The sequence below is a fragment of the Salvia miltiorrhiza genome, chromosome 3 (assembly GCF_028751815.1).
Source record: "Salvia miltiorrhiza cultivar Shanhuang (shh) chromosome 3, IMPLAD_Smil_shh, whole genome shotgun sequence".
NCBI lineage: Eukaryota > Viridiplantae > Streptophyta > Magnoliopsida > Lamiales > Lamiaceae > Salvia > Salvia miltiorrhiza.
This window is the reverse complement of record NC_080389.1, coordinates 2,079,858-2,105,447: the sequence shown is the minus strand read 5'-3', so window position 1 is coordinate 2,105,447 and position 25,590 is coordinate 2,079,858. Positions and strand designations below refer to the sequence as shown.

At 37.1% G+C, this 25,590-nt stretch overlaps 2 protein-coding genes across 4 annotated transcripts in view; one reads left to right on the top strand and one right to left on the bottom strand.

Moving 5' to 3' along the window:
• Positions 1-25,590, bottom strand: part of LOC131016821 (putative late blight resistance protein homolog R1C-3) — a 629,159-nt gene that overhangs the window by 447,151 nt on the left and 156,418 nt on the right. The window lies entirely within an intron of this gene.
• LOC131016973 (probable trehalose-phosphate phosphatase G) lies at positions 10,199-14,404 on the top strand. 3 transcript variants are annotated; one of them, XM_057945828.1, is made up of 6 exons: positions 10,199-10,917; positions 11,874-12,001; positions 13,294-13,688; positions 13,797-13,937; positions 14,035-14,106; positions 14,214-14,404. In XM_057945828.1, exons 3-6 carry the CDS (start codon positions 13,593-13,595, stop codon positions 14,322-14,324), a joined length of 420 nt encoding a protein of 139 aa, XP_057801811.1. In that variant the 5' UTR covers positions 10,199-10,917; positions 11,874-12,001; positions 13,294-13,592; the 3' UTR covers positions 14,325-14,404. The 3 variants fall into 3 exon arrangements, with proteins under 3 accessions (XP_057801811.1, XP_057801812.1, XP_057801810.1); XM_057945829.1 differs by lacking the exon at positions 11,874-12,001 and having other exon boundaries at positions 10,200-10,917; positions 13,297-13,688; XM_057945827.1 differs by lacking the exon at positions 11,874-12,001 and having other exon boundaries at positions 10,202-10,917.

Here is a 25,590-nt window from a genome sequence, read left to right as displayed (position 1 = left end):
ATAAAAAAAATAGAAAAATAAATCTATTGTGATTAATAATTAACATGACTTAACTAAGTCAGTTATGAATCTGAACTGAATAATTATTGGCTTACTCAATAATTCTCATCGCGGTTTTACTCACGCGAAGCTAACTGGCTTAGAAATAAAATAATAACCCTGCTTCAATTAGAATCCAGTGTCATAAGCTGAATTTAAATCATAATTATTTACTGGGCTTGATTTACTGAAAGATGAAATGATAATTATCGTATTACTGGATTTAAATATAATAAAAGAGCGGGCTATTACAAAATAAAATCTCAACGTGTGGCTAAACCAATAAATTATTTATTGGTTTGATTTATGAATAAATATTAAATCGCAACTCTGTATCTCTTATACAGGCTTTTGCTGAAATCATATTGACTTAACAAATACTTACAAGAAATAATTAAATAAGCAAAAGAATTTTATAACTAACGCACATATTTAATCTAATATATATATAAAAGTGTGGGGCATCACAATTTATTTACTAATTGTATATGTTATGTATTTTTTAAAATTGAACCTAATAAACCCGCGCGGTTCTATAAAAAATGTTTGATAGAAAATTACAACTACCCATAAAATTTGGTAGAAATTGTTTCAAATTAGGTATTTATGATTTGATATAAGATATTGTAATACCCGGGCTTTTGATGACGTGTTTAATTGCTTGAGTTTGAGTAATTAGGGTTTAGATCCCTTGTTTGATTTACTTTGTAAAGAGATGAGGAGTTATATCAAGTTTTCTTGTTATTTTTTTTTAGATATTGAGATGTTCTTTTGATGATGTGAGAATGATGTGGAATTTTATATCCGTATTTGAGTTTGAGTATTTGAATAATTCGAGATAATTATTTGAATGAGAACGATGAACTCGGAAGTGAAATCTGAGTCCGTTAAGACGTTTTTGAAATTTTTGACTTTTTGACGATAAATAGTAAAATACTGCTATTTCGTCTTTTTGTCGACTTTCAAAATCTTACATGCACGTCGTCGAGAAATATTCTTAGTTTTTTGATACGAGTCCAATAATGAAAGTTTTTATTTTTGGACGACGAGTGAATACTAAACCGGGATTTCTCGATAAACAAACCGAGCTCGTTTATCAGAATTTCGAGAACGAGCTTGCGTTTTCTATATTTATATAGAATTACGAGTGTAATGAAAGTGAGTAGGATCGTAGCTATGAAACCCATGAGGGCAGCCCCGTAATTTCGTCTGTTAGCTTGTCTTTCGATTTTTGTTTGATCGTTTTGACTTGATATTTGTGTTTAGGGGTATGCTAGGATCGTTATATATTAAATTCGTATTTTTCCAAGCACGAAAATTGTATGAGTTTTTAGACCATGATTATTTAAATCCGTGAAGTTTGGGACGTTGCATAATGAATATTATTGCGTATATGTGTTCTACGATATCACATGAGCATGCTAGATTAATTTAGGAATTTTTGAGAAATGTTAGAAACGAGAAGCATGAGGACCGAATGGTTTGATGCCCGGATGTGAATATTTGATTTTTATTTGAATGATTTGAGTTTATATGTATTTATATTTATTAAATATTGCACGTATAATTTACTTAGATTAATTTGAACACCAAGGTTCAAATTTGATGAAGGCCGTGAGTCATAAACACAGAGACGAGCGATGCTCGATTTTAATTGAGTTATTTTGAGCATGCCAATGTGTTTAGAATAATTAAAAATATTTGTATTTAAATTTTTGGAATTTATTTCCATTAAATACAAATTTTCTAATTATTCGATGATTTATTATGTTGAGATATGTGGAGTATGTGAAGTCATATAAGTGAACTAGCAGTGCATATGAGTTAATGCTATGTTAGTAAGACTATATGAATTATTTGAGTATTTATGAGATGAGCATGATTAGTAAGTTATTGAGCTTTTTGAATTGCATGAGAAATGCATATAAAATGGCTAAGTATGAGAAATTATCATGGATTAGATTTATTAGTTTAAATGAGATAAATAAATTAGAGAAGCATGTTAATTAATTAAAGTTGGAATTTAGTATTTAATTACAAAGTCCGAGATTTAATCGAGAATTATGAGCATGTTAAATTGTTAAGATATAATTTATTATTTGAGTTTGATATCGATTATGTGTCTAAATGGAGTGAGTGTGAGAGTTATGATTAACGCACATAAATGTTGTTATCTGACACTCGAATAATTGGTGTCGAGTATAAATGATAGTTTACTGATAAAGAGTTTTGATGATTTTGAATTGTTTGGTTTGCGTTGAAAAGATGTCAAGATGTTAAGTTTTGAGTCGAGAGACGAGTTCACGTAGTGAGATTCACGCGTTGAAATCTCGTGGCTGACATTATATATGAATAGGTCATGCCGAAATTTTTAGTGAAATTAGGATTTGAGCATAGTCAATTCTTGTTGACCCATGACTCAAATACATGCCTAATGAAAAGTTTAACTTTCTAATTGGTTAATTAGACGAGATGAGACGAATAGATCTGCTAAGAAAGTGGACTTTTCGATGTGTTAAATATTTCTTTTAATTGAAGCGCTACTAATTATAACATAAGGATGTTATAATTAATGAGTAATGACGAGAGATAATAATTGTTATATTGATTAACAATCAAGAGAGATGAACATTAGAGATACTAATGTTTCATAAAAGAGATTAGATTATTAATCGAGGTTTCTTTTATAACTTCTCACCAATTCTTCATAACGATGAAGGTCCTTTTAGGAAGTAACGACTTGAGGGAGAGAGTGACGTTACTCATTGATACAGAGACACAACGAGGTGGGCATTACTTTCATATATATATCAAATGAGTTTAAATGTTACTGTTATGAATAGTAATAAGTATCCCACATTGGTTTAGTGTTCCTAGTTGTGATAGTTCTCTTACATATAAATATGTACTCTTATCTCCAATATAAATACACCTTCCTACTTCTTCTTCTTCAATATGTTTTATATCTTTATTCTCTACATGGTATCAGAGCATGTTAGATACCTGATAATTTTTTCTACTGTACGTATTTATGAATAGTACTGTACGTATTTATGAATAGTATTGTACGTATTTATGAATAGTATTGCTGCTCGGCACTACTATTGCTGCTCGGGTCTCCCCATCGCACAACCTCCCTCTCTAGCTTTTGTTCTCAGCCACCGCTGCTGTCTATTCTCTATATAGGGTTTGAGTTTTCTAATCCTTTTACATCATGTCTGATTCAAAATCCGCTGCCCTAGGAACCACCATAAAATTCAATGGTTCCAATTATCTTCTCTGGTCTCGTGCCTTTCTATTGTTCTTAGGCTCTCAGAAAAAGAAAACACATGTTCTAAGTGATCCAGTTGCTTCTACGGATCTCAAATATGATGCCTGGAGTGCCGACGATTGTGCTGTCATGACTTGGCTTTTGAATAGTCTTGAAGACTCTGTTAGTAAGAATATCATGTTCTTAGAAACTGCTAAGGACATGTGGGATACATTGCGGCAGATGTATTCCAATGACAAGAACGTATCTCGTGTCTTCGAGTTATATGAGAAACTTTTCTCTCATACTCAGTCTGGCCAAACAGTTAATGACTATTTCTCTACACTCAAGGGACTTGCTGATGAAATTATTGTTTATCATCCACTATCCTGTTCTGTCACTCAGCGGGCCACACAGTGGGAAGAGTTCATGGTTGCCAAATTTTTATCAGGTTTGGATGCTGATCTCCGACCAGATCGTGACAGCCTGTTATCAAGTGATAATGTTCCATCATTATCCAATGCCTTATCTCATGTGTTGCGGGTTTCCACTGGTCGTACCGATGATGCTACTTCACCTAATTCTTCTGCCATGGCTGCTCGCGGTCAGAATTCTCATGTTAGTACCTCTTTTTCGCCCTCCAGCCAGGCTGTTCAGAATCAAAAATATGCTCACGGTCAAAGTTCTTACGGTGGTCGTGGTCGTGGCCGTAGTGGTGAACGAGGTCGTGGCCGAGGTCGCGGTTCTGATTGTTATTGTGAGTATTGCCACCGAACCAACCACACGTCTGAAAATTGTTGGAAAACCTTTGGCAAACCAGGTCGGGCTCATACAGTTGTTCCTGATCCTCAGTCTTCCTCCAGTGATGATACGGTCTCGCTCTCACGGGCTCAATACGACAAACTAATCCAATCCATCAATTTGTCATCTGGTACTGCTCCATCTACTAGTGCAGCCTCTCCTATAGTTGCTTCTGTAGGTGCGTTTGCCGTGTCTCATGGTAAGTCTTGGTTGGTAGATTCTGGTGCCTCTGTCCATATTACTGGTACTAAATCTCTTTTGACATCTTTTACTCCTTCATCCTTACCTTCTGTCCGTGTCGCTGATGGCACCTATTCTTCGGTGACGGGGAGTGGTGTTGTCCGTCCTACTCCTCAATTAACTCTTGACAATGTCATGTTTGCTTCTAAATTTCCCGTTAGCTTATTATCGGTTAGTCAACTTACCAAAACTCACAATTGTTCTGTCAATTTTTTTCCTACCTTTGTTACCTTTCAGGACCTGCAGACGAAGAGGACGATTGGTGGAGGACATGAGCGTGATGGGGTTTACTACTTGGATTCTGGTATTCCTGCACCTTCGCGTGCTCTCTCTGCCACCGTGACTCCATATCAGTGGCATTGTCGCCTTGGTCATCCGTCGCCGTCTAGTCTTCGCAGTTTAATTCCTACTTCGTCTGTTGAATTTCAATGTGAGTATTGTGAGTTGGGCAAGCACCATCGCACATCTTTTCCTTCTAGAATTGATAAACGTAGTTCTTTTGCTTTTGAGCTTGTTCATTCTGATGTTTGGGGTCAGAGTCGAGTTGAGTCTAGAGGGGGTTTCAGATTTTTTATGGTCTTGGTTGATGATTATTCGCGTATGACATGGGTGTATTTGCTCAAACAGAGAACTGGAGTCCCTGCTATACTAAACTCTTTTTATCATGAAATAAAAACTCAATATTCTGTCGATTTGCGTATTCTTCGCACTGATAATGCTCTTGAATTCACTCAAAAATCTATTTCATCTTTTTGTGATTCTCGTGGCATAATTCATCAAACTTCCTGCTCACATACTTCCCAACAAAATGGAGTTGCAGAACGAAAACACCGTCATATTTTGGATGTTGCTCGTACTCTTATGTCTCATATGCGGGTTCCTAAGTGGTCATGGGGTGATGCTGTTCTTACGGCATGTTTTCTCATTAATAGAATGCCTTCTAGTGTGCTTCATGGAGATATTCCTTTTTCGTATCTTCATCCTGACAAACCTCTTTACCCTGTCCCTCCTCGCATTTTTGGGTGTGTTTGTTTTGTTCATGATCTAAGTCCTGGGTTAGACAAGTTATCTCCTCGTTCTATTAAGTGTGTTTTTCTCGGGTATTCTAGAACACAGAAAGGGTATAGATGTCTTGACCCTCTTACCAAACGTCACTATGTCTGTGCCGATGTCACCTTCTTTGAATCTCTTCCATTTTTTCCTCATACTAGCACTACGTCTCCAAATAAGTTACACTCTGCTCCTTTGCCTATACCGGCGATAGTTTCTCCTCCTACTCAACCCTTACAAGTGTATACCCATCGTCCTCGTCCCGCAACAGTTCCAGAGACTGTTGCTGAACCGGCCTCATGTTTTCCACCCGAGTTATCTTCTTCTGCAAATTCTGAGGATGACCAACCTGCCAACACAGATGACTTACCTATCGCTATACGCAAAGGTAAACGTAATTGTACCACTCGCCATCCAATGTCTCTCTCTGTCTCTTTTGCCTGTTTGAGTCTTTCTTTTCGGTCTTTTGCTCTTTCCCTTTTCTCTACAGTTATTCCAACTTCTTACCTTGAGGCACTCAAACATCCGCATTGGAAGGCTGCTATGGATGAGGAGATGTGTGCCCTTTTATCTCGTGGCACTTGGGTTCTAGCAACTGCTCCTGTTTCTGCTGTTATTGTTTCTTGTCGTTGGGTGTTCACTATCAAGTTTCTTGCTGATGGTACCATTGATCGGTACAAAGCCCGCCTTGTAGCAAAAGGTTTTACACAGACTTATGGTGTGGATTACTTTGAGACATTCTCTCCCACCGCTCGCTTGAACTCCATTCGCATCTTGTTCTCCTTGGCTGTTAATCTTTCTTGGCCTATGTATCAGCTTGATGTGAAGAATGCTTTTCTCTATGGCGATATATCTCCAACTGTTTATATGGAGCAACCTCCCGGGTATGTTGCTCAGGGGGAGGATTCTACTAAGGTGTGTTGTCTTAAGAAGGCTATTTATGGTCTTAAGCAAAGTCCGAAGGCATGGTTTGACAAGTTTAGTAGTGTTCTCAGCAAAATTGGGTTTAAGCAATGCAAGTCTGACCACTCTGTTTTTGTGCGCCATCAAGCCTCTGGAATTGTCATTCTCGTTGTCTATGTCGATGACATCCTTATATCTGGGAGTGATGTACAAGGAATTGCTGATACAAAGACATACTTGCAAGAACAATTCGTTATTAAGGATTTGGGACGTCCCAAGTACTTTTTGGGAATTGAAATTGCTCACAGCAAGTATGGAATTTCTCTGTCTCAGCAGAAGTATGCTACTGATTTACTTAAAGAAACCGGGTTGTTGGGAACGAAGCCGGTTGATACTCCTATGGATATTGACCCGAATGTCTGGGATGAGAGGGAAGATTTCTTGGAGGACAAAGCTAAGTACAGACGTCTTGTTGGGAAACTTATCTACTTGACAGTGACACGGCCTGATATTTCTTTTGCGGTTGGTTTGGTTAGTCGTTTCTTGGATAAGCCTAAACAAGTTCATTGGGAAGCTGCTATTCGAATTCTTCGATATATCAAGAAATCTCCGGGAAAAGGATTGTTTTTTAAAAAAAATGGTCATCTAAAAATTGAAGGGTACTCTGATGCTGATTATGCTGGCTCTAAAATTGATCGGAAATCGACATCTGGATACTGTACTTACTTGGGTGGAAATTTGATAACTTTGAGGAGCAAGAAACAACAAACAGTTGCTAGATCTTCAGCCGAGGCTGAGTATAGAGCTATGGCTCATATGCAACTGAGATGATTGGTGTGAAGAATCTGCTTGGGGAATTATGATTCACTTTCAATGAACCGTTACCCATGCACTGTGATAACCAAGCAGCTATTTACATTGCTAACAATCCAGTTTTTCATGAACGGACTAAACATATTGAGGTTGACTGCCATTTCATTCGTGAGTGTGTATTGAACCAAACTATTTCTACTCCGTTCACTTCTTCGTCAGATCAAATTGCTGATATCTTCACTAAACCGTTGGGAGGCAAGCGTTTCTCTGAGTTGTGTATCAAGCTGGATATGATTAACATATATGCTCCAGCTTGAGGGGGAGTGTTATGAATAGTAATAAGTATCCCACATTGGTTTAGTGTTCCTAGTTGTGATAGTTCTCTTACATATAAATATGTACTCTTATCTCCAATATAAATACACCTTCCTACTTCTTCTTCTTCAATATGTTTTATATCTTTATTCTCTACAGTTACGTTCAAGTAAGTTATTTCATGACAAAATCTTTGAGTTGAAGTTATTTCAAGTATTGTCTTGCCATAAAATGTTTCAATTTCAGCATGATATCTATCTGATGTGGCTTTGCCAGTTATTATGTAATCGAATTCGGGTCTTGAGCAGTTGATAGCTATCCTGCCAGGGCTAGTGTACACCAGTGACCGTGAGTCATCGAGCGGGTTGGCCGGTCAAGTGTCCGTGAGAGGTGGCCACCTCTCCGACACACAGCTTCAGATATGATAGATTATGAGAACTTAGTCTGTGCAGACGAACTTTAAGAATCACAAATGAACTTAGTAAGCTTGGGCCTTTTTAGCGAAAAAAAACTCCCTTGCTGTACTGTTTATGATGGCATGAAAATTTACAGTTTTGAAGCATGTATTTTAATACTTAGGCATACATGCCCACTGAGTACTTTTGTACTCAGCCCTGCATATGTTTTCTAAATGTGCAGGTTGAGCTGATGTGGTGATGGTGCTGCAATGAGCGGAGTCTCCAGGGTTGTTAATAAATAGTTAACCTGTCTAGAATATGTCTTCATACATATGTCTAGCTACTTTCCGCTGCAAGATGTTGTTGATGTTATAGTATGTTATGTCATACTTTGAGTCTTAAGAGAATGGTTTCATATGATGTATAACTTGATTAATGATATTAATTAAGTTTTATGCTGTCTTTCATAGACTGTTTTCAATTAAGTATTAATGAGTAAAAATGACGAGTTTTATTAAGATGAGTAAGTTTTACGGCTATAAATGACGCCCCTTTTCTTCCCCTTCTTCTTTAACCCCATCCCTAGTCGTGGATCACTCGGCCTAACTATCCCTAGTTAGGGCGGTCTGCGACAGAGTGGTATCAGAGCGAAGGAAAGCTCTGAATTAGAAGTCTTGAGTTTAGTCTAGAATGAGTCACTAGACTAATAGTTATTAATAACCGTGAGCTCAGCGCACCATCACACCAGGCTCAACGAGGTATGTAAAATTTCAAAGTTTATTTGACGTTAAATTTTGAAGAGCTTGATGTTGAGGTTATATGATGAGTTATAATGTTACACTTTGAAGGTGCATAGTTTGAGTTTGAGTATGACAGCATGATTAATAATGAGTTATTATGTTGTAAGAGCATATGGTGATGTTACATGATGAATCATGAGAGCGTTTATATCATATGATATTATATGATTGAGGATACATAATTATGAGTTATGATGTGATATATTTGAGATGTTTTGTGATGAGAATTGTTTGAGCAGTTGTGATAAGTCACGATGATTTAGATGAAGGAATCTAATGTCATTGTTAAGGGAGATTTTTTTTTACTAAGTAAAAGGATGAAATGATAACTTAGAGCTAAAGCTTGAGAGAATTAGCAATTGATTTAAGTACTTGTTGGTTTGAGTTATGAGTTTGAGTTATGAGCTTGAGTATAATAGCATGATTAATGATGAGTTATTAGCATGCTGCAATGAGATATTGTACGATATGTTGAGTTGTTTTGTGACACGAGTTTTGCTCATGCAACCTGAATGGTACTTGAGAAGGTATCATGAGCCATAGTCTTTGGAGATGGCTTTGAGAGAGAATTGTTGAGTTGTCTTACTGAGTCACGATGATTTAGATTAAGGGATCTAATATCATTGTTTAGAGAGATTCCCTACTAAGTAAAGATGGGACGAGATGAGAATTTAGATGTTTTGAGCTTGAGTTTTAAGATAACAGTACTACTTAGTAGGAGTTTTGCTAAGTTATGTTTTGTTTATTTCTGTTGCTGGAGCCAAGTAGAGTTAGTTCCTAGAGTCACCTTTAAGTTCTCCTTATAGGTTGGCCAGGACTGTTGGCACTGCACGAAAGTGGACTGTTGTGAGATCGAACTCAGAGAAGATCGGATACGAGGACGAGGCGTACAGTATGTGGTACAGAGATACCCTAGCAGATTTTCAAACACATGTTCATAGACTATGAAAGGATGAAAGCCTTATGATTGTTACTAGACTGGATGGCATCGTGCACCTAGTCCCCGTGCTACCAATCGAGTGGTAGGATTGAGCAAGGAAGAAAGCCACTCAATATGATGGGACATGTCGTCTTAAGCGCTGGACCCACATGAGATGAGATTTGTTACAGATACCCAAATTTTCTATGCGGATCTACTGACCGGATGCCTGTTTTCTACCAGGGACTCTAGAAGAGTGTAGTAGATATCGAGTCGATCCTTGAGTATCAGTTACCAAAGATGATAAAATGATAAACGATAATGAGGATGAGAAGTAGCCAAGGAGGGCTAGAGTTGATGAGGATGAGAAGAGAAGTCGATGTAGGCTAGAGCTAAGGATAATCTTGAGAGTATGCGCGGTACACCCTCGTTTTTTATTAGTTTCAATTACATTGCGATGTATATAACTTACTTAGGAGATACTGGTACTTGAGCTTTTGACATACTGATAGATAAGCATGCGAATATAGTACCCTACTGATGTTAAATAGATGGATGTTCCTAGTGTGCTAAAGTAGCAACTAGATGAGTTAACTGGTAGCAATTACCGTAGGAGGCCCAGACCGAGACATAGAATTATGTCTCGTTATAGATGACGCGTCATAGATGACGCGTTATAGACGACAAGCAACGAAAAATGTTGTCTATATGTCAATAGACGACATATTTTCTCTTGTGTGTTGTCTATGACCGAGCTTTTACACGACAAACGACAAAGTACGTTGTCTATTATATGAATAGACGACAAGTTATGGCCGCGGGTCGTCTATGTGCATGCTGAGGACGCTAATACACGACGTGGGAAGATGCTTGTCGTCTTTAATCTAATAGACGACGTGCAAGCTGCGTGTCGTGACTCGTGAGTTAGAAATGTCAAATTAGGTTTTGGTGTTTCACACTCTCTCACGCCGCCGCTCTGCAAATCTCGTGAGTTTGAAATTTCAAACAAAATCTCCGCCGTCCGTCACTGTCGCAGCCACCGTCCGTCGCACCAGCCACTGTCTCACCCACCGGCGCTTCACCCACCGCACCACCTGACGCCTCACCCCCCTCGTCGATCGATTTTGCCGCCCATCTCCGCCTCGGCAAATGGATTAGGCGAAGCCCTTGCCGCCGCCGTGAAGAGCCACCACCGCGAGGCCCTTGCCGCGATATTGTGCTGCCCATCTCCGCCCCAGAGACGTTCCCAAAGCTGCCGGATTGATTTTATTCGGAGGGCTGAGCTCCAGGTTTCACCATTGACGTATGCACTCTCCGGCCCGCTCAAGCTCGCCTTTCTCCATTCTTCTCCAACTATTGATCGATTCTTCTCCATTCTTCTCCACTCCGGTGCGTTTCATAAATTTATTGATCGATTATTTGCTGAAAGGGAACTCCTGATTACCAATTTGTTTTTCTGTTTATGTAAGTTAGGATTTTCGATCAGTTTGGGATTATGTGTGATTTTGGTCCAACAACGCAAACAACAGTTTGGGCTATTCAGTGTAAAATGTCTGAATATGTGTAGGAGACTAGGAGTATATAATACGAAAGTAGAAGCTAATCCTAAAAAATTGACTAATCTAGGGAATCGAAGGGGGCATCTGTCTGCTGAAACTATTTGACAGGGTGTGCCATCTAGTCTATTGCTTTGATGGAATAGAGGCATGATAACTTAATTAGATTATTTGGATGATCCTTGTCTAGCATTGTGAGATTGTCAACCCCGGCTATTGTTGGTGAAAGAATGCATAAAGCAATTCATTCATAGTAAATTCTCTAAAATAGGTTTGAAGAACTTGTTTTTGAAAAAGTTAATTGGAGGGACCTGTTTTCCCGTCACATGTTTCACTAGAGTGGTCGGAAAAGAATCCCAAGTGCACTTAGTACCTATTAGAGTGTTTTTTACTGAAGATCAGTTGGAGCTAGAAGATGAGCATGAGCCCCATGCCAATTGAGATCCAATTACTTATAAGTCGAACAATTGTGAATCTATTGCCATTAGTCTGGTTTATGTTGGTTTGTATCGCTTTGCAGTTTTTTCAAACTTGTATCTCTTGACTAGTGAGCTGATATGTGAAATTTGTAAATGTGAGCTCTGGACAAAGCTTGGCCATTGGGATGAATGGATTTAGCTGCGAAATAGGAGTCTTATATAGTTTTGCCAAGCACTTACTTTATATATTTTATTCACATTATGTCATGGGGGAGTATATGTTAATGGGCGGTGGTATGGTCATGGGGGAGTATATGTTGAGATGAGAAAGTGTGTGAACAGTGGAAAATGCCAAATTTGAATGATGAAGGTGCACGGGGTAGCAGTGGTAGTCTGGTTGATGTAGCTCGACAGTGGGTTGGGAGGCAGGGCTTGCTTCCATCGAGTGAGGAGCTTCCTTTAGCTGAGAGCTTCCCTAGCAGCGGAGGCCTTCTAGCAGTATGTCGATCTTTTTCAGCTGCATTCATTTCAAATCATTTATCTAGTAGATGAGTTTCCCTTGACGGTGCATAAACCTTTCTGCCATATGACATTTATTCATGAAATCATATAGCAGTATAATTTGTGCACAAGGGAAAAGGAAAATTTACAACCTTTTAGATCTAGGGGAAATTCCTATTGTTTGCCAACAGAGTGATCGAAATTTAATCTACTTTGCAACAAAAGCATTTCAAAATGTATCCATTTTTCTCTACTCTGCTATTGTCATGTTTTTAGTTTCGGAGGCTAGTATATGATCTTAAATCTTGCACTGTTTACGTTTTGTTATTGAGTTGCTAGCTACATTGATAATTAGAAAAGGGCTGTTCAGTTTTATTATTAAGTTGGTAGCTATATTGAAAATTATATGAAGGTGCTTGGCGACATTGGTTAAATAGACTAGTTTAATTATTATGGTACATGTCTTCTAGGCATCCAGCACTTCTTAATCCGATTTTTGGATTTGTAGTAGCTATTTGTAGTGTGTTTGATAATATAAGTTTCTAATTTATGTTATTTCTTAAACCAACAAAAAATTTCATTGATTTTTATGAAAATAAATGAGAAAACAAAGACTCTCTCACTAATCTAATTCTTGGGGTTTCATTATCTTGGAAATTCATAAGTATTAATAGATTTATTTGGTTATATTGCCATAGTTTTGATATTTAGTTGTGATTTTCAAGGTGTTTAAAATGGTTCCTGTCCTGTATGGTAAAAATGAGCTCTTGAATTTTCAATTTTTCTGGGATGTCCCTGTCGTACTAGTTTAAATGGAGTGGTATTATATTTTGTCTTAGTATAAAGAGTGGAGAAATTGATACTTATTGGAGTTCACCACAATATTATAATGATGATTTCTTTAGATTGCACTTAATTTGGTTGCGAATATAGGAGTATTATTTAAGGTGATGAAAGGTGGCAGTTAATCATTTGACAAAATATAAAATTTGTAGTAATTATTTTAGTTATACACCATCTATCATTTGTTCGTATGTTAGAGCTTATTATGTGTTTGTTCAAACAGCTATAAATTTTCTATACTATAGTTATTTATAAACAATATGCTAGGGGTGAACATCTTTGTTGAAATTCTATACTATAGTTATTTATTTATGCTAATATGATATCTTGGTGAAATAACTTAAGAAGGTAGAGAGATCCATGAGCATGACTTTAATCTTCTGATTTTTAATCCCTTCCAATTATTTGCATTTGAACTTAAATTTTTCTGCTTGCTTTTTATGCAGCAGTGGCAACTGTAATCTGAACTGGTGTCATCTAATAACAAAAGGGTTGGTTTTTGAGTGAAAGATTTTATTACTTCACTAGCTCAGACATTATTTCGTGGAGTATATTTGAGCCTGAATATTGGTTAGAATGGACCTCAAATCAGGCAGTACATCCCCTGTTCTCACCGACAACACGAGGTTAGGCATTCACTCCGTACTCTCACAGTGGCTCTGCTTTCTCTCCGACACTCTTCCTTACCATACCGAGGAAGAGACCTGGACTACTTGATGATGTGAAGTCCAGCCTGCTTGATACTATGATATCATCATCCCCGACTCATAATAAACTATTGAAAGAGTCCAACAATGAGACAGCACAAAATGATGGTGATCTTGCTTACCGAAACTGGACGGTATAACTATTCATGTTTTTGTTGATCTTAGTCGAAGCTTTATCTTTTGATAAGAATATTGATGTAATGTTTTCATAGATTATTAAGGTAATTTACGTTGTGTTGCAGTGCAAGTATCCGTCAGCGCTTGCATCTTTTGAGCAAATAGCTAAAAGTGCAAATGGAAGGAGAATAGCATTGTTCTTGGATTATGATGGAACTTTATCTCCAATAGTTGACAATCCTGATCGTGCCTTCATGTCAAATGCTGTGAGAATCTATTTATGTTACCTTTAGGCGATAGGGATTAACATTGCTATATAATCATTCCTTGAGTTGTTACTAAACTAGCACAGCTTCTTTCCAGATGCGTGTTGCTGTCAGAAACGTGGCCAAGTATTTTCCAACAGCTATAATTAGTGGTAGAAGTCGAGACAAGGTGCTTTGATGTCTTCGTATAAAATGTTACTGTCGCAGTATCAGCTATCTCTGTAAAAGGGTATCTGACCTTTATTTTTTCATTTTCATTGCACATCTTTTGTTCAGGTATATGAATTTGTAGGTCTAACCGAACTTTATTATGCTGGAAGTCATGGTATGGACATCATGGGCCCAGTTAGTGCTTCTCATGGTGACCACAAAAACTGTATCATTTGATATAGGATCTTTGTATGATTGATACTTTTTCAATGTAGGATGATAATTAACTTTGAAACTAATGAATGACCTTTTTATTATTTGTGTATATATTTTAAATTATTTATTATGAATTTTTAGATTTCATAAAATATTTATTTGAAAAATAGGAAATTTAAGTATAATTGCAAAATTAAAATAAAAAATTAAAAAAATCAACGAATAGACGACGGACGCATGCGCGTTGTCTATCAGCTAATAGACAACATGCGCATGCACGTCGTCTATTACGCGTCGTCTATTACCTGATAGACGACGTGCATGCGCATGTTGTCTATTAGCTGATAGACAACGCGCATGCGCATGTTGTCTATTAGCGCCCTCAAATAGACTACACCCACATACATGACATGCGATTTTCAAATAGATGACACGCTTCGCATGTTGTCTATTAGCATTTTTCTTGTAGTAATGGCGTCGGTTTAGAAGGGACATTATGATAGATACTATGATTTTTGTAGGGTTTATATAAACCCTTTATGTAAGTCCTCTAAAAAGAGGCATTCTACTGATGGATATATTAGGTTGACCAGAGTGGTCTTTTTGTTAGCATTTCGTGAGTGTTTATTGCCTTATAGATGAATGTTAAGGTGACCGTGAGGGTTTCCTTAAAGTTGAGTTAGTAAATTGAACTTGAGTTTCGAGGATGCTTAGAGCGTTGGTCGAGTTGAGTTTTCCTTTTGTGATTTCAAAAATGCCTCAAAGATGTCATCAAGAGTGTGATGTGAAGGATAGGCGGGATAATACTCCGCCACCACCACCACAACATGAGAGGAGAGTCGAAAAATATTGAACTTTCGAAACAAGAGTCTAGAACATAGGACCCTGAGTTTAAGCTTTTAGCTTGCTGGTGTGAACTTAAGTTTTGTTATGTATAGTATGTTGAGGGTTTAGAAGACACAGAATTTCCAAGTTCGGGATAGTATATCCCGTGTGACTGGGGAGTGATTATGTTGGACCTGGCCAGTCCGCATGATCCAAATCTCAGTAGACGTGTTTTGGGTTTATAAACCCATGTGTTTCAACTTTCGGTTGAAAAGCCAGATGAGTTCTTACTCTAGGTCATTTTGTTCGACCTGGTAGTTACTTCATTCTACCCTCTGGTCATTCATTTGAGTCTCTTGAACAATTTGTTTTGATGTCGTTCTAGGGTTGAACCCTTACAACTTTTGAGTTACCCTAGTAGATTCTTTTAATGTATAAGACTAGTGAGAGGCACGTCAGATGACTTTAACACCTGAGCAACTGGTAAACTATACTTGAGAACAATTGAAGACTACTCTTGAGAAGTATGTACCGAGGAGTACAGTAAGCAACGAGAGGTTGATTATCGAAGTTTGATGAAAGGAAAGAAATCGGTTGTAGAGTATAATTGGAATTCTGTGAGCTATCACGTTCGCTCATCAAAAGATGGATACTGATGAAGAGATGTCTGAGTTTTAAGTGCTGGTTTAAGGCAGGACTTTAAGGTAGTATGGGCAAGTTATTGGATGCACCAGTTAGAATCCTGTTTAATACAGGAGCCTCGCATTCTTTAATTGGTTGAAGCATGTTACCTTCAAACTCGAACCAAAACAAGCTAGTCCCGAGTTGAGAGTAATCACTCCTGTAGGAAGAGCTACTACAGTTTCTCACATGATTTCTAACTTAGAGCTTCAGTTAGGATCACTAAAGATGAAAACAAGAACCTTGCACTTAATGCCTATGTGGAACGTAGACATTATTCTAAGGATGGACTGGTTAGCAGAGAACTTTGCCCCGATTGATTGTAAGAAGAGACAGATAACTTTCCAACCACCTGGGAAGGAACAGACATGTTTTCACGACATTGATAGAAAGAAGAGAATTCCAATCATTTCGGCACTTCAGGCGTCGAAATTGGTAAAGAAGAAAGGAGCACAAGCTTACCTAGTTTACTTGAATGATGAAGGAGAATCAAGTAAAAACTTTGAGTATGTAGCAGTGGTAAGGGAATATAGAGATGTATTTCCCGAGGTCTTACCAGGATTGCCACCAACAAGACAGTTGGAGTTCACTATCGACCTAGAACCTGGATCAGCACTAGTGTCGAAGGCACCCCATGGAATACAAGAGCTAAAGATTCAGCTACAAGAATTGCTCGAGTTAGGATTTATTAGACCTAGTGTATCCCCGTGGGGAGCACCAGTCCTTTTTGTCAAAAAGAAGGATGGCACGTTGAGAATGTGCATAGATTATCGAGAGCTGAATAAATTGACACTCAAGAACAAATATCCTCTACCGAGGATAGATGACTTGTTTGATCAATTACGAGGAGCGAGCTTTTTCTTGAAAGTTGACTTGAGATCAGATTACCACCAGTTGAAATTTTGACAGAAGGATATACCTAACACAGCTTTTCAAATGAGGTATGAGCACTATGAGTTCATAGTTATGCCATTCGGTTTGACGAAGGCACCAGTAGTTTTCATGGATCACATGAATCGAGTTTTCATCAATAACTGGATAAATTTGTCCTAGTTTTCATAGATGATATTCTCATCTATTCGAAGAATGAGCAGGAGCACCAAAACATTTGAGAACGATGTTGGAAATACTAAGAGTTGAGAAGCTTTTTGCCAAATTCACCAAGTGCGAGTTTTGGTTGAACGAAGTAACTTTTCTAGGACATATTGTATCATCCGAAGGAATTAAAGTTGATCCCACCAAGGTACAAGCTGTACATGAGTGGAGATCACCAACTACGCCTAACGAGATTTGCAGCTTTTTAGGCTTAGCAGGATACTAGAAGAGGTTTATTGAAGGATTTTCCACGATAGCAAGACCGAGAAAAGAAGCTAAGTACAATTGGAAAGAGGAGTGTAAAGAGAGTTTTAAGAGCTTAAAGGAAATTGACTACAGCACCAGTGCTGCTAGTACCGGAAATGGATAAAGAGTATACCATCTACACAGATGTGTCAAAGAATGGGCTAGGATGTGTTTTGATGCAAGAAGGAAGAGTTATAGTCTATGCATCACGACAACTTAGACCCTACGAGATAAATTATCCAACGCATAATTTATAGCTTGCAGCCGTTGTGCATGCCCTGAAAATTTGGAGACATCATCTCTACGGAGTTAGATGTGAGATTTTCACGGACCACAGAACTTTGAAATACTTTTTCGAGCATAAGGATATTAACATGAGGCAAAGGAGATGGCTCGAATTAGTAAATGATGTTAACTACGACATTAACTATCACCCTGGCAAGGCCAATGTAGTAGCCGATGCATTGAGTCGAAAGGTCTCATCAAAGTTAGGATGTCTTCTCACGAGAGAGGATGAGCTTATAAAGGACTTTGACAAGATGAGGATAGAGATGATAAAACCACCAGGGACGATAGCGAGTATTGTTGCGACGATGCCTATTTTGAGGAAAATGGTGATTGAAGCACAAGAAAAGATGAGACAATGAACAAGTTACGAGAAAGGATAAGACCATGAGATCTCAAGAGTTACCAAAAAGCATCAGACAATGCTATCTTATTTGAGGGGAGAATATGCATTCCCCGCGATGATGAACTTAAGAATACGATCATGAGTGAGACTCATGACACGCCTTACACCGCCCACCCAGGAGGCACAAAGATGTATCAGGTTGTGAAAAATAGATTTTTGTGGGACGGAATGAAACGAGACATAGCTTCATTTGTAGAGCGATGCTTATCTTGTCAGCAAGTGAAAGCATTACACCAACGACCCTATGGGAAGTTAAAACCGTTGGAGATTCCCGAGTGAAAATGGGATCACATAGCGATGGAATTTGTGACAGCTTTACCCAAAAGTCAAAGAGGAAATACAACAATTTGGGTGATTGTAGATCGACTAACAAAATCTGCACATTTCATACCGATCCTAATAGCCTATGGACCAGATAAGTTAGCACAATTGTACGTTCGTGAGATTATAAGATTGCATTGAGTACCGGTGTAGATCACCTCAAAAAAAAAAAAATTATTACATCACATTTTTGGATGAGTTACAGAAAGAGTTGGGTACAAGGATGAATTTTAGCATAGCAGACGATAGAAGATATGATAAGAACTACTATCCTTGATAGAGGAGTACATCGGGAGAATGTGTTGCCACTAATTGAGTTTGCCTATAAGATGTGAGACAAAGTTTCGAGATAGGAGACAAAGTTTTCTTGAAGGTTTCACCCTCAAAGGGGATGAATAGATTTGGAGTTAAAGGACAACTTAGATCCTTACGAGATATTGCAAAAGATAGGTCCAATAGCGTACAGGTTGGCTTTGCCACCTAGCTTTGGAAATGTGCATAACGTGTTTCACGTGTCACAATTAAGAGGATATATATTTTTGACCCAAACCATGTGGTTTACTAAGAAGAAATAATCTTAGAACCAGACTTGAGTTATGAAGAGAGACCTTAGATGATGCTAAATCATAAAATTCGACAATTGAGTAATAAGTCGATTGCATTGGATAAGGTCCAATGGAGATATGATAGTTAGAAAGAAGTGGAAAGAGAGCTTGAGGATATGATGTGAGAGAAGTGCCCGAAACATTTACAGGAGGTACAAATTTCGGGACGAAATTTATTTTAAGGGGGAGGGTATGTAATACCCGGGCTTTTGATGACGTGTTTAATTGCTTGAGTTCGAGTAATTAGGGTTTAGATCCCTTGTTTGCTTTACTTTGTAAAGAGATGAGGAGTTATATCAAGTTTTCTTATTATTTTTTTTAGATATTGAGATGTTCTTTTGATGATGTGAGAATGATGTGGGATTTTATATCCGTATTTGAGTTTGAGTATTTAAATAATTCGAGATAATTATTTGAATGAGAACGATGAACTCGGAAGTGAAATCTGAGTCCGTTAAGACGTTTTTGAAATTTTTGACTTTTTGACGATGAATAGTAAAATACTGCTATTTCGTCTTTTTGTCGACTTTCAAAATCTTACATGCACGTCGTCGAGAAATATTCTTAGTTTTTCGATACGAGTCCAATAATGAAAGTTTTTATTTTTGGACGACGAGTGAATACTAAACCGGGATTTCTCGATAAACAAACCGAGCTCGTTTATCAGAATTTTGAGAACGAGCTTGCGTTTTCTATATTTATATAGAATTACGAGTGTAATGAAAGTGAGTAGAAGTTGAGAGGGCGAGTAACGAAGAGTATGGGTAGTTAGTCGTTAAAACGAGACGAAACGAGATATTTAACGACTAACGGGTTAATATCCTAAAAGATCTAAACCTACCCTACCCTTAACCACCCCCCAACCGCCCAAGCTCACTCCACTCACACTTTACTTGACTAATATTCAGCCCACACACAAACTCACGCAGCACACACACAAACACATTAAACACACACTAAACACACACCATTCACGCCAAACACCATTGAAGCTTGGTATTCGAGCTTTCAAGCTCCGATTTGAGTGTCGAGACGAGCCCCGATCATCTTTTCGAACACGTATCTAGGTAGGTGACATCTCTACCTTCATTTTGATGGTTAGATTTTCGAGTTTAGTCGACGTAAAAAAAACGTCAATTTCTCGACTTTATTTTGAAACGATGTCGGATCTTCGTGAATTTTTAATATGTTGTTCCTAGCATATAGTTGAGCATGTTTAATGAAGGGAGTAAGAACGGAACGAACCGTAGCTATGAAACCCATGAGGGCAGCCCCGTAATTTCGTCTGTTAGCTTGTCTTTCGATTTTTGTTTGATCGTTTTGACTTGATATTTGTGTTTAGGGGTATGCTAGGATCATTATATATTAAATTCGTATTTTTCCAAGCACGAAAATTGTATGAGTTTTTAGACCATGATTATTTAAATCCGTGAAGTTTGGGACGTTGCATAATGAATATTATTGCGTATATGTGTTCTACGATATCACATGAGCATGCTAGATTAATTTGGGAATTTTTGAAAAATGTTAGAAACGAGAAGCATGAGGACCGAATGGTTTGATGCCCGGATGTGAATATTTGATTTTTATTTGAATGATTTGAGTTTATATGTGTTTATATTTATTAAATATTGCACGTATAATTTACTTAGATTAATTTGAACACCAAGGTTCAAATTTGATGAAGGCTGTGAGTCATAAACACAGAGACGAGCGATGCTCGATTTTAATTGAGTTATTTTGAGCATGCCAATGTGTTTAGAATAATTAAAAATATTTGTATTTAAATTTTTGGAATTTATTTCCATTAAATACAAATTTTCTAATTATTCGATGATTTATTATGTTGAGATATGTGGAGTATGTGAAGTCATATAAGTGAACTAGCAGTGCATATGAGTTAATGCTATGTTAGTAAGACTATATGAATTATTTGAGTATTTATGAGATGAGCATGATTAGTAAGTTATTGAGCTTTTTAAATTGCATGAGAAATGCATATAAAATGGCTAAGTATGAGAAATTAGCATGGATTAGATTTATTAGTTTAAATGAGATAAATAAATTAGAGAAGCATGTTAATTAATTAAAGCTGGAATTTAGTATTTAATTACAAAGTCCGAGATTTAATCGAGAATTATGAGCATGTTAAATTGTTAAGATATAATTTATTATTTGAGTTTGATATCGATTATGTGTCTAAATGGAGTGAGTGTGAGAGTTATGATTAACGCACATAAATGTTGGTATCTGGCACTCGAATAATTGGTGTCGAGTATAAATGATAGTTTACTGATAAAGAGTTTTGATGATTTTGAATTGTTTGGTTTGCGTTGAAAAGATGTCAAGATGTTAAGTTTTGAGTCGAGAGACGAGTTCATGTAGTGAGATTCACGCGTTGAAATCTCGTGGCTGACATTATATATGAATAGGTCATGCCGAAATTTTTAGTGAAATTAGGATTTGAGCATAGTCAATTCTTGTTGACCCGTGACTCAAATACATGCCTAATGAAAAGTTTAACTTTCTAATTGGTTAATTAGACGAGATGAGAACGAATAGATCTGCTAAGAAAGTGAACTTTTCGATGTGTTAAATATTTCTTTTAATTGAAGCGCTACTAATTATAACATAAGGATGTTATAATTAATGAGTAATGACGAGAGATAATAATTGTTATATTGATTAACAATCAAGAGAGATGAACATTAGAGATACTAATGTTTCATAAAAGAGATTAGATTATTAATCGAGGTTTCTTTTATAACTTCTCACCAATTCTTCATAACGATGAAGGTCCTTTTAGGAAGTAACGACTTGAGGGAGAGAGTGACGTTACTCATTGATACAGAGACACAACGAGGTGGGCATTACTTTCATATATATATCAAATGAGTTTAAATGTTACGTTCAAGCAAGTTATTTCATGACAAAATCTTTGAGTTGAAGTTATTTCAAGTATTGTCTTGCCATAAAATGTTTCAATTTCAGCATGATATCTATCTGATGTGGCTTTGCCAGTTATTATGTAATCGAATTCGGGTCTTGAGCAGTTGATAGCAATCCTGCCAGGACTAGTGTACACCAGTGACCGTGAGTCATCGAGCGGGTTGTCCGGTTAAGTGTCCGTGAGAGGTGGCCACCTCTCCGACACACAGCTTCAGATATGATAGATTATGAGAACTTAGTCTGCGCAGACGAACTTTAAGAATAAAAAATGAACTTAGTAAGCTTGGGCCTTTTTAGCGAAAAAAAACTCCCTTGCTGTACTGTTTATGATGGCATGACAATTTACAATTTTGAAGCATGTATTTTAATACTTAGGCATACGTGCCCACTGAGTACTTTTGTACTCAGCCCTGCATATGTTTTCTAAATGTGAAGGTTGAGCTGATGTGGTGATGGTGCTGCAATGAGCAGAGTCTCCAGGGTTGTTAATAAATAGTTAACCTGTCTAGAATATGTCTTCATACATATGTCTAGCTACTTTCCGCTGCAAGATGTTGTTGATGTTATAGTATGTTATGTCATACTTTGAGTCTTAAGAGAATGGTTTCATATGATGTATAACTTGATTAATGATATTAATTAAGTTTTATGCTGTCTTTCATAGACTGTTTTCAATTGAGTATCAATGAGTAAAAATGACGAGTTTTATTAAGATGAGTAAGTTTTACGGCTATAAATGACGCCCCTTTTCTTCCCCTTCTTCTTTAACCCCATCCCTAGTCGTGGATCACTCGACCTAACTATCCCTAGTTAGGGCGGGCTGCGACAGTGTCACGACCGGCCCTAATTAAGGATAATTAAGCCGGGGAAACCGTGACTAATGGAGGGAGATTAGAAGCGGGGTAGAAAGGGGGATAATCAAACAAGGAAGGATCGCATTTCATCATTGTTAACAAAAGGGATATTTATAATATAACGGAGGTTTAGTCGTATAGACTCAAATAACTAGTAAGTTCGGATAACTCCGACTTAGCCAAAATAACATAAAACTTCTGAGTACGCAGCGGAATAGGGTTCTGATTACATGTATGAAGACATGTATCCCTAGAGTTCATTAATACATAATAAGACAAAAGAGTCCCGCTCGTCACTTCATCACCATCGGCAGCTACTCAACCTGCACATTTAGAAATATATGCAGGGCTGAGTACAAAAGTACTCAGTGGGCACGTATGCCTAAGTATAAAAATACATGCTTCAAAACTGTTAATTGTCATGCCATCATAAACAGTACAGCAAGGGAGTTTTTCGCTAAAAAGGCCCAAGCTTACTAAGTTCATTTGTGATTCTTAAAGTTCGACTGCAGTCTAAGTTCTCTTGTAATCTATCATATCTGGAACTGTGTGCTGGAGAGGTGGCCACCTCTCACGGTCACTTGACCAGCCAACCCGCTAGATGACTCACGGTCACTGGTGTATACTAGCCCTGGCAGGATAGCTATCGACTGCCCAGGACCCGAATTCGATTACATAACACATCAGATAGATATCATACTAAATTGAAACATTTTATGGCAAGACAATAGTTGAAATATCTTCAATTCAAAGATTTGTCATGAAATAACTTGCTTGAACGTAACATTTAAACTCATTTGATATATATGAAAGTAATGCCCACCTGATAGAAAAACTTCGATATAGTTCAGTGACTGCTTAACTGGCTCTTACTCTCGCACTTGACCTTTAATGCGAGGATATAATATAAGACTTTAACTCGAGAAAAATTCTCAAATAAATGAGAATGCGTAAATTAACTATGCATGACTCATATTCCATTAATAACAATCCAACTAAATAATTAAAGCTCGTCTTATGAGATCAGATTATAGATATTTTGTCACAGCCCGCAACCTTTAATGACAATTTAGCCGGGGTTATGACTTGGGGTGAACAATAAGAAATGGAAATGGACAATTACTTAACATTAAGGTATATGAGAATGTCACTCATAGATAAGATGCTAGGATCATATATGATCATTTGGATACTTATAAAACATACACATGAAGGAGAACTGATTAAGGGGGGTTACCCAATAACACGTGTCACAATTTCATAACATAGAGTTATTCTAATCAAAGTGTTTTGTAGCGGAAAACGTGTGAGATATACATATGAAGATGTATACTCAAGGTTACATTTCTTGAAATGTCAAAGGAACACCCGCTCAACATCATTCCATTCCATCAGCTGCTCAACCTGCATATTTAGAAATACATGCAGGGCTGAGTATAAAAATACTCAGTGGGCACATATGCCTACTATGAAATATAACATGCTTCGTAAAGATTTAAATTGTCATGCCATCATAAGCAGTACAGCAAGGGGTTTTTCGCTAAAAAGGCCCAAGCTTACTAAATTCAGTTGTGATTCTTAAAGTTCGACTGCAGTCTAAGTTCTCTTGTAATCTATCATATCTGGAACTGTGTGCCGGAGAGGTGGCCACCTCTCACGGTCACTTGACCGGCCAACCCGCTAGATGACTCACGGTCACTGGTGTACACTAGTCAAGGCAGGATAGCTATCAACTGCTCAGGACCCGAATTCGATTGCATCATTGGCAAAGCCAAAGCAGATAGATATCATACTAAAATTTAAACATTTTATGGCAAGACAATACTTGAAATAACTTTAACTCAAAGATTTTGTCATGAAATAACTTGCTTGAATGTAACATTTAAACTCATTTGATATATATGAAACTGAAATTAACAGTTAGATCATCCCATGCATTCATTCGTATAAGAGGCCTACGACACGCAGGGGATCTCTATATACGTATAGTAAAAGTAATGCCCACCTGATTGCAGTGTTTTGCTACTTAAGACAATGATTCTCTTTCCTTAGCGCGATAGGTTACTCAGACGCTTTTGTTTATTTGAACCTTTAATAACACGAAAACATGTGTTCGAGTGAATAATAGAAAAGATAACAACAAATGCAGTGAATCACTATTCACTCATTTCTCTAACTACCCATATTTCCTTAAACGACTATATCTAACTCATATACAATCGTTCTTCCTTTATCAAAATACTTCATGTACCTTTGAGGATGTAGGAAATTCCATTTTATATTATTTATTTATTTATCTATTATAAATAAAGAATAATTCTATAAACATAAAACGTTTTCCTTTTCCCCATTTAATAATGTCAATCACCAATATATATATATATATATATATACACATCAATAGCTCATTTATAAACTAAAAGTGATATTTTATCAACAATAAAACTTTAAAATCCTTAATAGGAATTATTTTGAATCATTTCCATCTCAACAAAACTGTATAGATTCAACTTCAACTAATAAACTGCTTTTACTCCGAACTCGTATGGAGTCGAATTTTATATCAATAGAAACCTCTTTGAGTCTAGTTTAATTGAAAAAAAAGTATGTTGAAAAACTCCAAGTAGTTTAAGAGATATAGCGATTTTCCCATCGCCTACCAGATTCGGCAGTTTCTGCCAACTGAAAGTCCAAATTTTTGAAAAATAGCAAACGTTACCTGAATGAGCTAAAATTTTATATGTAGATAGCTAAAACATATATCTTCATAGAATAAAAATTTGAGAGCTAAATATCAACATATGGTTACTGAAATAATTAACCTAATCATCTGCCTCACGACAGTTTTAGCAGATACGGCAGTAGACTTCTCGAATTTTAAAAGGGTAGTAAACGAAGTTCAAATGATATGAAACTTTGTACGAATATTTACCACACTCCCATCTATACCCCAGAAATTTCCCATAATATAATAGAAACGGGAATACATCGAAATAAGGGCGTCAACTTACCCTTGTCCA